Source organism: Filicampus tigris, chromosome 11, assembly GCF_054856515.1.
Source record: "Filicampus tigris isolate MCC_2025a chromosome 11, RoL_Ftig_1.0, whole genome shotgun sequence".
NCBI lineage: Eukaryota > Metazoa > Chordata > Actinopteri > Syngnathiformes > Syngnathidae > Filicampus > Filicampus tigris.
In genome coordinates this window covers 19,851,736-19,867,188 of record NC_141227.1, presented here as the reverse complement: position 1 = coordinate 19,867,188, position 15,453 = coordinate 19,851,736, and the positions used below count along the sequence as shown (strand labels likewise).

At 39.6% G+C, this 15,453-nt stretch overlaps 2 protein-coding genes across 3 annotated transcripts in view; both read left to right on the top strand.

The window, feature by feature from the left end:
- Positions 1-96: 96 nt before the first annotated feature.
- On the top strand, positions 97-2,203 carry tex36 (testis expressed 36). Its single transcript, XM_086044374.1, has 4 exons — positions 97-620; positions 1,322-1,456; positions 1,567-1,641; positions 1,712-2,203. The coding sequence occupies exons 1-4, from the start codon at positions 570-572 to the stop codon at positions 2,012-2,014; spliced, it is 564 nt and encodes a 187-aa protein (XP_085900500.1). The 5' UTR covers positions 97-569; the 3' UTR covers positions 2,015-2,203.
- A 6,755-nt stretch (positions 2,204-8,958) lies between these two features.
- ctbp2a (C-terminal binding protein 2a) overlaps positions 8,959-15,453 on the top strand; it is a 46,468-nt gene continuing 39,973 nt past the window's right edge. For both annotated transcript variants that reach the window (XM_086044863.1, XM_086044865.1), the window contains exon 1: positions 8,959-9,223. The gene's annotated coding sequence lies outside the window, so the exon portion shown is untranslated. The remainder of the gene's footprint in view (positions 9,224-15,453) is intronic.

Genomic DNA, 15,453 nt, shown 5'->3' with positions numbered 1-15,453 from the left:
CATCTTATTTTTGCGAGGGTCTTGTCAGTGTTACTTTTAAACTAACTACCATTTTCCAGGTAATGTGTGATGCAATTTGTCATTTATTCACCACGGGCTTGTCTCATTTACATAACGTAATTTGTCAGTTTTTGTTTAAAGTGACTGGAAAAAAATAACCTTTAACATTTTTAATCCTTTGGGTGAAGTTTGTAAAGAAAATTACCTTTAAAACCTGTAAAAAAATTAATCAATGTGAAAGATAACTGTTGTGAGAATTATGGAAATAAAGCCACTGATTTGTTAATTCAACATTCTATAATGTATATTGTCTCAGTTAACTCAAATCTCAGTTCGTTGTAATTCTTCTTGTCACTTTATATCCGTTAGTTGAAATAAAAAGTGATTATAGTTCTAATTTTTCACCCCTTTTGCATTCCAGTTTCTCATCTCGGAGGTCAGCCGATAGCACATGTCACGTTGGTTGTTGAATGCAGTTTCCATAGTCACCAGTGTTTTCACGAGCTGTTAAGTCGGGCGGTGTGCATGTGCCGTTTTGCAGTGGAACTACTCTGTCAAACTGTGTCAGCATGGTAAAAGGTGGCAAGCGTTATTCGTCAATGAGCAATGACGGGAATTGGGTAAGGCAACTTTTCTTTTGTCAAGTCAGACCTTGTCAACTTAAATGGCACTTCACTGCATAATCCTTTTTTCTGGTATGCGTTTTACTGAGAGGTAAGACAAACAGAAAATCCCTGTTCAAATGTATACATTTCATTATTTTAATTTCTCAAAGTAAAATTTACAGTCTTCATCATGCACAAATGAAAATGAGAATCTGATATACAAAGACCCGATCATTTTTCCAAAAGTAGTTGAAGCCTTAAAGCGGGGAAATCAACCCAAACATATTTTTCTCAAGAATATGTTCCCAGCTGGCCCACTAGTTGAAACATTCTGATTAATTTTGTGTTTGTGGAATATGAGTTGAGCAGCAAAATCCACCCCTTTTTATCCATCTCAGGGGGCGGCCATTTTGTCACCTCTGTCGACTGAAAATGACATCACAACTGCTCAGGTAACGACCAATCACGGCTGACCTGTTTTCTGAAGCTGAGCCATGATTGGTCGTTACCTGAGCAGTTGTGATGTCATTTTCAGTCGACAGAGGTGACAAAATGGGTGGATTAACTCTTATTCCACAAACGCAATATTAATCTGAATGCCTTGTTTCAACTAATGGGCTTGCGTAGAACATACTCTTGAAAAAAATATGTTTGGGTTGACCTCTTTAAAGATGGGTCAGGTATAATGTTGTGGCCCGTGGTAATTCCCTCCTCAGTTTCCTCATCCAGAAGCCCCGCGCAGCGAGGGGAGGAACCGCGAGTTGACCACGAGCACCGGGAGGATGCTGACTCAGATTTCCGCGCAGTTGCCACAAGCTTTTGACTTTGACCGCTTTACTAAGACGGAGCAGGTATAGCATAGTCATTGCACATTATGAGCATCTAGGCGTGAGTGGTGGCCTACAGCAGCTCCCAAAAGTCCATTTTTATTTGCGCGTTTGATTGTCTTCCTGTTTGACAGAAATCCAGGACGTATCCAGGTTCGCAGCATGACAACAAGTTGTCCTTTCAGGACAATATCATTGTCTTTGATGATGTGAGTATCTATACCTGCCTGCCTAGCTACTTACCAACCCGTAATCAAACTTTGTGTTCGATGCCATCAGGGTGCAGGCCGTAAAAAATGTCCTGGGGTGATCAATCAGCACAAGTCTCATTTCTGCCTGTGCCACCACGGGACCACACGGACCATTGAGAGAAATTCGGTCTACGGGGCTGACTTTGCGACGCAACCCACCGTGGAACCCACCAGAGCCCGGCGCTTTACGCGTGACCACAAGAAGAAGTGCGCGGAGGCACCTCTGGACGGAGGAGACTTCATGTGGTTTGGACAAGACACTTACGATGACTTCGACAGCATGGAAGTGCTGGGCTTCGCCAATCTTAATGCGGCTACCAGACCTCTGTAAACTGCAGTGGTGGGCTGTGCATTTGGTACTTGAGCTTCAGTGGGGATTTACAAGACTTAATCCAAGTCTTAATATCACTACTATCATGTCACGATCATGGAAAAAAAAAAATCAATAATATACTAGCAACTATTTGCCACATACTGTGCATCGGCTACACCATTTTAAAGTCAATATTTATCTAATAACATGACCAAAACATTGTTCTCACCAGAGATGCTGATTATTAAAGAAATGGACCTATTTTGATTCATGTGTGCAGATTGCGACAGACGTGTTTTGCTACTTGAAGTAGGCGGTAACAAGTTCAGCTCTGACCAGCCAATCAGGATGGAAAAGGGCTGCCCTCGTGAGGATGAATTTGAAATCTGATTGCTTTATGAAACTGCTATTGATAATGTCATTTAAATTACATTGGCCAACACTACTGATCCTGAAGGCGCTGGCCAGATATGATCAATATAGTAACACATGAAAGCTGACTCCTGAAAAAAAAGTCAAACGTCCATGTCCACATACTGGCCATACAGCCAAGAGAAATGCTACAAAATGAAGACAACAGACTGTTATACATAATACATGTATACAATTTTATGGAAAAAATATTGTAATTTAGGGCTTCTAGTAGTCCCTTGCTGGCCCTGCCCATTCACCACTGATAAGATGCTACAGCCATTTTCTTATCCTGCTAAGGATCACAGGGGAGCTGGAGACTCTCCTATTAAATGTACGGAGAACATACTGTACTTTACATAAGGACACAGATGTCCAATAACGAACTGAATAATACATTTACATTCCTGCCGAGTCTTTATTCCCTTGTGTTGCTGCCGGGTCAATATAAGTGTATGTATGATGGGTGTTTGCGACGTGATAGGTTTTACTACTTTATTTTGAATTAATTTGAAAAAAATCCCAGATGTGTACTGATTATTTTACATCAGTTCAGTACAGTTTATCATTGAAAGGTATTTCTATTAAATATTTTAGTTACCTTATTTAGACTACAGCTACGTGACCACCCCAAAGCGGTTCAAATTCTCGCCAACAGAGGGCAGCAGCACAATGTCAGATCGCCCAGATAGACATTTGTTTCATGACTAATTGTCTTTTTTTTTTTTTTTTTTAAAGCGAAACACAGGCAATCAACTAGCTCTTCATCAATACAAATGAGAACATATGAGATGAACAAAGCTATTTCCAGAGAGGGACGCGTCGGAGCGAATGGGAGAAAAGCACTTATGGAAGGCCCAGCACTCCCCCGGCCCCAAAGCTGATGTTTTTCCCTCCAGAGTGCTTTCAGAGCAGCTGCTGCTACTTAAGTCTTCATTGGGGAGAGACTCGCAAGAATTAGCTGTGGTTTCACGTTTGCAAAGGTAGCGCTCACATCGTCTTAGTACGTTGAACTCGAAACTGTCACACAACTGTAAAAACACATCAATCACATAAAAACCACACAAATAAAATAAAGTAAAACGACCCATTATTTTAAGAGCCTCTGTTGCATACACGGAAAAATCGACATTCTAACCAAAATTAAGTATCTCGATTAGTTGCTAATGATGTTGGGATATGAGTAGTAGCTTCAGTTTAGAATAAGAGGCTAGCTAGCTAGCTATGTTGTTTTCACTCATCCCGAAAAACTGCTCTGGGGAAGGCCAGCACCAATTGTCAAAATTCAGAGCATGACCGTATTTGAGTAAATTCTTCTATTTCCTGACCTAGATAAAGTCCTTGAAGTCTTCCTCAAGGGTTATTATCTAACAAATGAATCCTCTCAATGACTTTTAATGTAGTTAAAAAAAAAACAAAACATTAATCCGCTTTTAATATAGTTTACCAGTTCAGTTTTTATCCTCGCAATGAAAAGCACCACCCTTCACTTCATATCTCCTACATCAACTGACACTGACAGTTGATTCAACCTTTTCGTTGCTAAAGTGAATAAAAGTTTATTAGTCCGTTTTTATGAGACATTTGGAGGCCCGAGGCAATTTCCTGTGTTTGCCTCATGCCAAGTCTAACCCTGGTACAGAGTGTGAGTACTTTTGCCACCGCGGTTTCGTAAGGTGTAGTTTGCACTAGTGTAGAAATCTCACCGAAACATAAGAGCTGTCCAGTATTTTGCCCCTTTCACGCAAATAAATCAGTCCGAAATATTTTCAACAGCTGAACGCAAGCTACAAACATCACAAGGGAGGGCTTTTAAATCCTAACACAGCGTCATAGGAGAGCACATTAGATGATGTGTGCGCAGTGCATCATGTGCATCGTGTCGAGAGGCAAAATGGCAAGCTTATGTCAACACGTTTGCTTGGTGGAATATCAAACCTCCTCCCAAGGACACGAGGCACTACAAGGCGGTAAACAAGCACAGGGAGCACTAAAGCTTTGCACCTCATGAATGTGAAATGAGACGGGGCTTTAAATCAACACACTCTTTGCTCTCTTCATTCTTAGCGTCGGCTGTGATTTATTCGCAGGTGTGTGCATGTTGGTGCTTCTTTTGATGTGTTGAGCGGAGAGATTTTGCACCTGTTAGAGGAGGAAGGGAAAAAAATAGCAAGAGGTTGATTTGCCAGTCGCATTATCGGTGACAAGCAAAGAAGGGAACACCGACACTATCAAGCGATACCTTTTGTTCACATATAATGGCATGTTTAACATTGTGTTAAGACAATTCAGACAATTTCGAAAAATTATCAAATTTTCCTCAATGTTCCAATCACGATTTAATAAGCGATTATATTTTCAAGGTCATTTCCCCATGTATTTATTTAACAAACACAAGTACTAAATTTACATGTATTACAATAAACAGGATGAGATTTATTATATGTAAATGTTTTGGTTTTGTAGGTTAGCCTTATGCTAACATAAAAGCAAATGAACCAAATTAACATGAAAGACAGATTAATTATCTACTTCGACTCGAGTTGTTACCTTACTTAACACTTTGACTTGCAGTCTTAAGCGTTCAACTATACGACAACTTCACAAAATTCAAACAAATGTGGCGTAAACACAAGTCAATAAGTCATAGGTGACATTCCTTCAATAATGCATACAAATTTGTGGCTTTATCGTGATTGACAGCAAAGATGAATACTGAACAACGTAATCTAATTTCCCCAATCTTTAATTGCAGGTGCTTTATTATGAGCTCTGAGGACTCCCATTGGAGAATATTTGTGTCCAGATGAAGGTGAGGGGATGTCAAAAGGGCAAGAGATGACAAATAGGATCCAATATTGGCGGAGTGATTTCAGAGTGCTAGCAGCAATAGACCAATCAGATGGAAAAGCACCCATGTTACTTCCTGGTAGGCCGCTAAGCATCCACTTCCAAATATGGGCAAGATTGCACTGGAGCGTAGGCCTTAACACTGTTGCTGGCTGACATCCAAAATAATAACAATAATAATAATGATAATTCCAATCCACTTCAAGGCTCATAACGCCACTTTTGTTTTATATGGCACGTACGTCAAGGTGATGAAGTATGAGGCATTGCGGCCTTGTTCCAGTGATATTCCGAGTCGAAGAATGTGACGGCCTTATTCCCAGTAGAAAAGATAGCATCCTGAAAACATGCCGACACTCAACACCTTGATTGTTTTCTCATTCTACTTTGCCAGAAAAACCTCCCCAGACCTTCGACGAGCCTCCAAAGGGCCGAAACTGCCAGCGAATGGCATAGCTCGCTCATTGTTTTTTGTTTTCCAACATCCCAACGCAGCGTGCTGCATGCTGATTAGCGTGTAGGTGGCGGACAAAATTACATTAGGCCTGTGGTAAACAAAGAGCATACAAGATTCACTTGTCATGTCATGCATGGATGATAGAAATTAGGTCGTGAATATGAATTTAGTTTGAAGCCTTAAAGTTATACACAAGTGTTCAATGATTAGTTCAATTTGCTCTCAAGTATTTAGCATATTCCTTGTGTATAATCTGACCCTAATAACATATAAAAATCTACAGTATGGTATATAGTCAATATTATCTATGAAATGTATTCAATACTTGCTCTTAATTAATTAATTAAAAAGTGAGCTTTTTGTATAACTGCTTTTATGATGGGTGTATGAAAAATGTAAGTACTTCGTTAGCCTATTTGCATGATTGCCCATGTCAATTTTGAACATTTCCAAGAAACAAGAAAAAAAACACAACAAATTTAAAAAACAAGAAAAGTCCAGTTGTCTCGACTTAACCTTTGCGGATTGCCATGACCCTATTGACTGACGATTGACAGACAAAAAAAAAACATTTTTTTTTTTTTTAGCAAGCACGTTGGTATTTTTTATTGGTATTAATAGAGTAAGTTGAAAACGACTTAGGCAATTACGCTATCAAGATGATGAACAATTTATAGATTTTTATTTTTAAATAAAAAGTGCAGCACAATTGAAAAATAGCAACGTCAATAAAACTAGTAATAAATAATAATTTAATGATTATAATAATACATACTATCGTCGCTGTCCCGTGAAATTTTTAAAAAATGTGCACCTTCTTGAGATGTCTGTAACGCAGAAACCCCATTCACGTAAAAAAAAAAAAAATTAAATAAAAAATTGACATAAGTGTTTTTCATAGAACAGCGACGATAAAATAGTATAATATGATCGAATAGTATAATTGCATAATACTGAAATGCTACTGATAAGACTACTACTACTAATACCATCACTGCAATATAAACACTACTTCTATTACTGCTACTAAAAACGATGAACAAATCACACAGAGATGATTAACAACAATAATGAAATGCAGTAGACATAAATAATGGTATGTCTTTTGAAATAAAATGAATATCGCCCCTCCACTCTTCATTATCAACAGAGTACCACTAAAAATGAGTCGAGATCTTACCATTCAGTCCCTTTATTTCTTTATTAATACCTCATTACCTGCATGGAGCACATTTTGGCTTCCGCCATAAGCTCGTTAAAAGCATGAAAGGCTTGCTTAAAGCAGAATGCATCATAAGATCTTCAGATATTAACATAACCCTCAGCCCTCCCTCTAAGCAAGGTGCGGCATTAGCAGGCGGCGAGCATGCGGCTCTCTGCCGGTGTGCGTTCGAGTCCTTCAGATTTAGCGGCACGCATCATCAGCTTACACTCTGAAGTCCAAGAATCGTGTTGCATTTTAAAAAGGTCAAACGCTCGCATTTGCGCCAGGAGGAATTGGGAGGGGGAAAACGAACGTCTCTCGCTGCAGATATGCTGTAAATGTTTGCACATCGCTGATCTTCTCCTGTGTGCTCACACAATCAGGCTAATGACAACCAGATAAAGATGTGTGTTGTTTGAATCATTTGCGAGGCTTCAGAATGCTAAAAGCGAGCGGGCAAGGATAAAATACATTATACATCTGATTTCTTTTAGTCTCCTCTGCTATTTTGATTCACAGTGGACACAGCTGTTACTAATTGCCCTTTGTAGATTGAACGTGTAGTAATGTGGTAAAGAACAGATACTGTAAGTATTTGATTCTTCCACGAGGTGTTTTGTCAGTTGTCTTCCAAGGGCGAATAGTTGTACTTTTTCCTAGTTTTATTTCACAGTGCGTAACTTTTTACACAATCAGTGGTCAGGGCTAGCAGGGCCGAGCCTTAAAACCATCAGAATCACTGAACTCCATTTACAACCAAAATGGTAATATGTGCTCCATAAAATTCGAATAAGTGATTCCCAACACTCTATTCTCTTCATTTCATCGCATTTCTCTTGGCTGCTCTGCTTCCATGTGGATGTTAGAATTTCTAACCCAGTCAGATTTCAGCATTTGTGTTGCCATGCCAATCTAATCTGCCCCCGGCCTTCAGAATCAGTAGTGCGGACTGATGTAACTTAAACAAAACTAGCAATCGGATGGTTTCTTTAACCAACCAGATTTTGAATGTGTCCTCACAATAATGTCAGTATTTTTCAATCCTCTGATTGGTTGGTCAACTGCTGGGTCAAAAGTAAATAGCTAACCCCGTGCTGGGTCCAAAAGGGACAGAGCAAATGATGGGTTATTTATCCCCAGGACATTGATTGGGTTAGGGATTTGACCCAGTACGTTGGGTCAAGATTTTGAAGAAAACGTTTTAATTTCAGCCATCATACACAGGCAGATTTAAAAATACACATAAAAAAAACTAAAGATGTGTATAGGTGTAAAATTAAAAGTCTTTATTCATAACTAAAAAAATAACCAAATGCTTGATTTTTTTGTGAAGTTGACACTGATTTTGACAATTGTTTTATGGATGTTTCACACATCCAGTTTCATATAAAAACAACAAAAATAAAATCAAAACAAATCAATCCAAATCAACAAGCAGTGCAAAAAGTGTACTCAGGTCAAACTTTTCTATCTTAGTATTGTACATATTTACACCTATTGACAGACTAACACTTTTTTCAATTAAATATCGTATTATTTGTTTTAGCGGTATTAAGAGAAATCTTATTTACAGGTTCTGTATTTATTGTTTTAATTAGTTCACCAGAGCAAAGAATAGTTGTGTCATCTGCAAATACAGTAGTATGAATTTGAACATTTCCGACATATTTGTGATATCATTAATATAGATAAGAAATTGTTTGGGACCCACTACAGACTCTTGTGGAACACCTCATTCTATTCGGAATCTATTAGATTGAGTGTTTTTTTCGATCCATCAAGGGGTGAAAACTGCCAAGCTACCAAGAATTTGGTTACTGTGGTTAAAAATAATATTCATTTCATTACCAACATTTTCGAAGAAGAAGAAGCAATTTTGCCAAGAAGTTGAAGGAGAAGAAGAAAGTGTTTGAGCGTGTGCGTGCGCGCGTGTGTGTTTTACTATTGAGCAAATGGCTCCGCCTCATTCACAAAGCGACAGAGAAGGAGGAGGAAGGAGGAGGTGGAGGAGGAGGAGGAGGAGGGGGAAAAAGTGATACGCACCTCTCAATCCTGGCAAGAAGAAGAAGAAGAAGAGGAGGAAGAAGAGCAGGAAATTGTTTACGCGCCATTGAAGTCAACAACGGGACACATTCCAGGCTGCGTTGAAGTGCCACCAGCGCCGGTGGGAATCGGGATTAAGTTTGTGTTGACATTCGTTAAAAGGTGGATTATGATCCAAATCCGAGACGATTCGAAATGCGCGTAGCCTGCGATGCTGCTTCCGGATACAACGCTTTCACTGTCACTCAGCATCCACCAGGAGGTAGGAATTGAGTTGATATGTTCAGATTCGAGCCAACAAACACGCTGATATTTGTACGTGTGTGGCGGTCCCCCCCCCCCCCCCCCCCCAGCGTGTCGAAAAACGGGTCGATATTCTCAACTAGTCCGTGTTGCGTTCACTTCCTCGCGACTGTGTGACACGGAATGTTGTCACAAGTGGGATTAAAGCACACACAAAAGTAAAAAGTTGGCTGTGACTGAACGTTCCCACAGCTATCATCAAACTAATTAGTGAGTCAGTCATGCTTAAGAGCACCTGCACGTGAAACTATAAAGAGGATAATCCCCACATTTCTAATGGTTGTGAATGGGCAATTCTTTGCATTCTTATTTTTATTGCTGCATTTGGAGGTTCCAGTGGAAGAAAGCTTCAAGTGGAGGAGGAGTGTGGAGGGAGGCTGTGCTATTGTCTGGACACTGAAGGGGTGGAGATTGAGGCTGCATGCAGATGTGCTGTTGGCAAAGGACATCTGCTCTCTTCCCTTCTGGGCATTGTCACAAGGCGGCTGGAATTTCGCGTGTACGTTCACACGAGAAAGTCAAAATGTAGAAGTTCGTGCGTCGTTTTTATTTGGAGGGGAAAGTTTCGCACACACTGCAAAAATGACAGAAAACCCTGTACCCCGCATTTTTGGGATTCACAACGTACGGATTCACCGATTCATGGATTATTTTGGGGTATAAAAGAGTAGTAGTGTATATGTAAAAGCATTGCTTTTGGTGACCGCACCGGAAACAGGAAATGAAATGTTCGCAACAATAGACAATTTGTGATATACATTTTGTATTATATAAATGTGTAACCGACATTAAATAGAATGTAAGCATGCCTCTCTTTAAAACCTCGGCAATGCTAAACACCTATAAAAAATTTTATCGTCCCTTGTACAAAACGGGGGAGGGCAATTAAAGGTTTTTTTTTCTTTTTCTTTGAGAAATTATGGTACTCATAGATCTTTGCTATTTACGGCAGGGCTCGCTCCCTCCCTATCTCGGAGAACATATTTGCGGTTCACTATTAAAAAAAAAAATCTGTGGAACTTTTAAAAACACCCATTCCTGGTGTTTGTGCTCTGAAACGCCACAAGATGCCATCAAAGCCCTGTTCAAACAGGAAAGTAGAACAGTAATTGTTGTCACGGAAGTATGCGGAAGTGATTCATCTGGACCGAGAGGCAAGCTCTGCATGTTTGGGAGGAGCTAAATTTAACCTGGGTTGTTAGCAGAAGTAGTTGCGAGAGTTGCTTCACTGAATGTGGACGTGCAAGTGCACTTGTTGTGCATTTATTTCTGAATGAAATCGTCTGTAAACTGTTTATTTTTAATGGCAGCAATGATATAGTCTGTGAGCAAGATCATTTTTAGCCAATCAGAAGCAAGCATGTTTTTTATGAGACTGTAATTGCACCACAAAAGGAGAAACAATTTTTTTTCTATGGAACACAATATTCAACATTTTCCCTCCTCTGCCGTCACATATTTAATTCGCCACTGGTATTTTCCCAGCCGTCGCCGGTCCGGCTTGCAGCACCTATCCCTCGACTCCGCTGGGAGTTGAACTTCCTCTCGCGTCCCCGCGGTCCGCTTGTGTTCCGATATGAAAGCTGCAAACACACCACATGCTACTTCACAATGGATGTGGCGGCTCCTGTCAGGCCTCTTGATGTATCACCGGAAGGAAAACGCCGGGGGGAAATACAAAAATCAAAGACTTCTTTATGGACAACTGTACTGTGAAAAGCCACTTGATTAATGAATCTGGCAGTGAGCTATACCTACTTCGTTCTTCCATCAATCTTAACATTTTGGAAGATATGCGTCCAACTTTGTGGGAACATGTTGGGGAAGGCCCCAGTGTACAATGCAAGATCTATAACGCAATTCTTCGATCCATTTGGTGTGGAAGGAATTGCACAGAACCCCATGAGATCATGACAACTAGTGTGCGGAGTCAGTTTAATCTAAGGTTGGTCACTAATGGTGTAGTGGTTCACTCGCTTGACTTCCATTCATCATGGGTTTTGTTGCCAGTCGAGAACCTTGTAAAAGTTGTCTCTAGAGCTGTCACTATTGAATATGTCTAAAATTGATTTTGATCGATTTATTCAATTGATTTATTGAATCACAATGTGTTTTGCGTTTAACTTTTTTGCAAAGCTGTTTTATTTTGTAATACTGTTTATTAATCGATTGTTGCTGATTATTTTGTATTGTTTAATGATTTAACAAAACAAACACTACTTTGGGTTTGCCTACATGCCAATAACAGGTTTTTAATACTATGGCTGCAAATATAATTATTATCATTAAATTGAATAATATTTTTTCCCATAAATTGATTATGATTGTTATATAATTGGTCCATGATGTCAGAAAATAGGCAAAAGTGTAGATCGTTGCTTCAGATATTTGCAAAAGTTTTATTTTGATTAAACATTAAAGTCTGACTTCATGATTGGAAACAAAAGTCAGAAAATATTTATCGTTAGGAGGCTGAAATCTGAGGATTTGGACCCTCTTGTGTTAAACAGTGGCTCGAAACGAATAATCGATTATCAAAAGTGTTGTCGATTAATTTGATAATCGATTACTTGTCGATTAAATTTGACACTTCTAGTTGCTGTTAACGGTTCAAAGCTCGCATTTGATCATGAGCAAGATAAGTGGTATTGAAAATCCACGGATGAACGAATTTACTTTTAAATGTGATACAAATCCAGAATACAATTGCTGTTGAAAATTCAGATTATTCGTCCTTGGTGTGGATTGTTGTCGTCACTCTTGCCACTTACGACTAAATATTTGTTACCACCATGACATCAGATTTGGATGCTATTTGGTGTGATCCAAAGATGATTTGATCACTTTTTAACCACCATCCAGATTCCTGGTACTAATCCAAATTGGTTTTGTTCTTCCTCCTTGGTAGATTACTTAACAACAATTGAAAAGATTGTTTTCACCACAGACTGAATATTTGTTTGTTACCACCACAACTTAAAACTTGTCAACAAATATAGGTGGCATTTGGTCAATTTTTCTTCATTTTGGTCCATTTTTATAACCGCGACCCAAATTCCTGGTGCTGCTCCAAATTAGGATTCTTCGACCTTGGCAAAAGGTCCCCGCTTTCATTTGTAATACTGCAAGTACTGCAGCCATTCATCCAGTTAAGCCTGTTCCGAGTGACACGGATCATTTACCGACGTTCTCAATGCTTTAGCAGTTAGAAGAGGATTTCACCGCGAGCTTTGTTGTCTCAATAGCTGTACAGTGAACACTTTTACACCTCTCTGAGCTGCCACGCTATCGTCACATTTTAAGCGCTAGACACTTCAAACATTTCTGTGTGCTGAATGGATTTGGCGCGCTTCACAAATGCTCAGCGGCTGTTTTTGTTTTTTTTGTTCGCTCTCTCTTTTTCCTGGCTGTGAAGTTTGGGCGGGGTGGATGTGGCCAGCAGCAGGTGTTTGATTCTCCTCAGTGATAAAAGACACGGGATGCTGTGATCCTCTCCGTCTCTGTGGGCGCCGCCGGGTGTGATCCAAAACGTTGAAGGGAAAATATGCATCCCGGGCTAAGTGAAGCCATTTTGTCGACAGCTGTAGCTCACTGCATTCCAGAATTCCACCAAATTAAATGTTTTACGTTCACCATGGACACCATCATTGTTGATGTCTGTGTACATTGATTTGCCAATAAACTGTTACCTTTCAAAGGTCAACAGACTTCCTGTCCTACTTCCCAGTTGTCTGGAATGCGACATTACACGTAAGCAATAACTGTCGTTTTCAATGTCCCCGTGAGAGCCATTTCCCAAAATTTGCATTTACGGGCTGCGAGACACCGGCAGTTATCCGTTTTCATTTAGAATCACTGTAGCATAATTGCCTCCATAAAAGCTCACAATTTTTTTTTTTTTTTAATCATTATCGGTCTAACAGCAACTAGTAGCGGACTCATAAATGATCATTTCTGCACATTATTAACTCACGATGACCGGTGGCGATGGGGTGTGACTATTTACTCTTCCTGGTATTTATGACAGTTGGAGTTTGCTCAAACCACTTAATAACCTCCCACACGCTCCTTGTTAACGACGAGCCATTTCCCTCCATGGTGCTGCGAATGGCTTGCATTAACATTAACATTGAGGCCGGCGGTGGATGAGACGGAAACGAAGGGACGCAGCACCTGAATGCGGCTCGCTCACGTACTGGGGGGGAGAGGCATTGTGACCGTTGTGAGGAAACCGTTATGCTGACAGCTCAAAATGTACTCTTGGATGAATGTCGACTATTGGAGGACACACAGAGACTAGTAACTAATTGGCTGAGTGCTTCTGAATATGACAGCATATTTATAGCATTCACATTGGAGAATCATTTAAATTTGATAAAGCGTTCAAAAAAAAAATGAACTGCGTTTTATTTACTTCCTGTGGCAGCTGACCGCAAGCTTCGAGGAGAATCACCGGTGCAAAGACGGACTTTGACGTAGTTTTACTTTAAAAAGTTGCTCGATTGCTCAGAAATGCGAAATATTTTGTGCATTTTGCAAAGCCAAATTCAAATGCCATATCGTTCTTCGTTCGACAGTTGTATTTTACAGGAAAAGAATTGTATTCAAGGATGAAAGAAAGCTGTTAGAACAGTCTTTGAATCAAAATATACTTTTATTTTTTTTTTCCCCATACATTTAATTCCAAGATTTTACTCACATAAATATCTGTTGCTAGCTTCGTACAAAATTTTAGTTGAAAAATGCGATCAATAAGTTAAAAAATTTGAATCGTTCAATCGACACTGTATATAAGTGCTGTCAAACGATTAAAATGTTATATATATATATATATATATATATATATATATATATATATATATATATATATATATGTCAGAAATTTTTTTGCGATTTTAAATATGTGAGTGTATCGAACCGAATTGAATCGTTCCACTTTGAAATATATCGAGATACGTATCAAATCGCCTTCCATTGGCGAGATATATCTAAAGTACTGACAAGCTCATTCAAATGTATGTAAAATGACAACAAAAAGTTGCATCATACCCTTTCGAAGTCAGCCTCACCATATTGAATCGAATCGTAATTCCACTGAATGGAACCCAACCCAATCGACTTCCACGTTCAAATCGAACTGTCCTTGAATCGTTTTGCCCCTCACGTTATCGAAAACCGTATCTATATACCTTTGTGAAGAGACGCACACCCCTAATATATGTATATATTTTGTAAAGGCAGATTGACATAGTTTGTGTGGGAGGCCAGTGAGGGCTGAAAGCATTTGCATGCATATTGTTTAATTCACTCCCTTGTTATTATGTGTTTTGTTCCTTCCTTCCTGCCCACTCTCTCCTGTCTGAGCCTCTCAGGAGAGAGGTGGCATGAGGAGGTGGAGGAAGAGGAGGAGGAAGGCTCGCATTGTCTCGGCATGAGTGTCTATTTCAGCGCGGCTGACATGCACTTGTGTCAGGCGGATGTATCCTGCCGATGCTAAGGGAAGCTGCAAAGTGAAAGAAGCCGAAGATGCTGAAGCAAGGCCCGGCCTCCGTTTGCCTTTCTCTTGCACGAGCATCGCTCTGCCTTGTATTGCTGATAGGGAGAAATTGTTTTTTTTGAGTCTTTGGAGTGGGTGAGACAGACGTTTGGACGTGGTGGAGCGGATCAAAAGCATAACATATTTTCACATGTCCCTTATAACTCAAGCAGTTTCGTTCCTACTTATAATTCCCTGAGAGAGCAGCCACTTAGACTCTCTGACCGCATGAATAAACATAAGGTGGCTTTTCAAGGCCCGATATTGGATGAGATGCTTGAAATGTATTTAGAAAAAAAGATGTCTATGAAAAGTCATGCATTCTCATCGCAATTTAAAAATGACATTTGGAAGTGAAGTTTTTTTTCCACGAATTTGTCTTTTCACATTGTAGCCATTCAATCCCAGGAAATTATTATTTTTTTCCTTTTTTTTTTTTTTTTTTTTTTTCAAACATTAGGGTTAAAAGAGGGTCTGAAAATGTCCGGCAGAAGTAAAGTATTGTTGTCGAGTCACCAACGAAGCCAATGGATTTTCATGCTAAGCTAATACAACTTGTCTAAGCTAGCGTCAGCAAGCTCTTCAGAAGCCCGATAACGATCCTGATTATCAGAATCAGGTGTGTTGGTGGATAGAAACATCTAAAACATACA

Excerpts from the sequence above, each read along its gene's own strand:
- tex36 (XM_086044374.1), top strand. The coding sequence starts at position 570 with ATGGTAAAAGGTGGCAAGCGTTATTCGTCAATGAGCAATGACGGGAAT. Across the intron at positions 621-1,321 it reads TGAGCAATGACGGGAATTGG|TTTCCTCATCCAGAAGCCCC; the intron begins GTAAGGCAACTT and ends TTCCCTCCTCAG. Across the intron at positions 1,642-1,711 it reads ATATCATTGTCTTTGATGAT|GGTGCAGGCCGTAAAAAATG; the intron begins GTGAGTATCTAT and ends CGATGCCATCAG.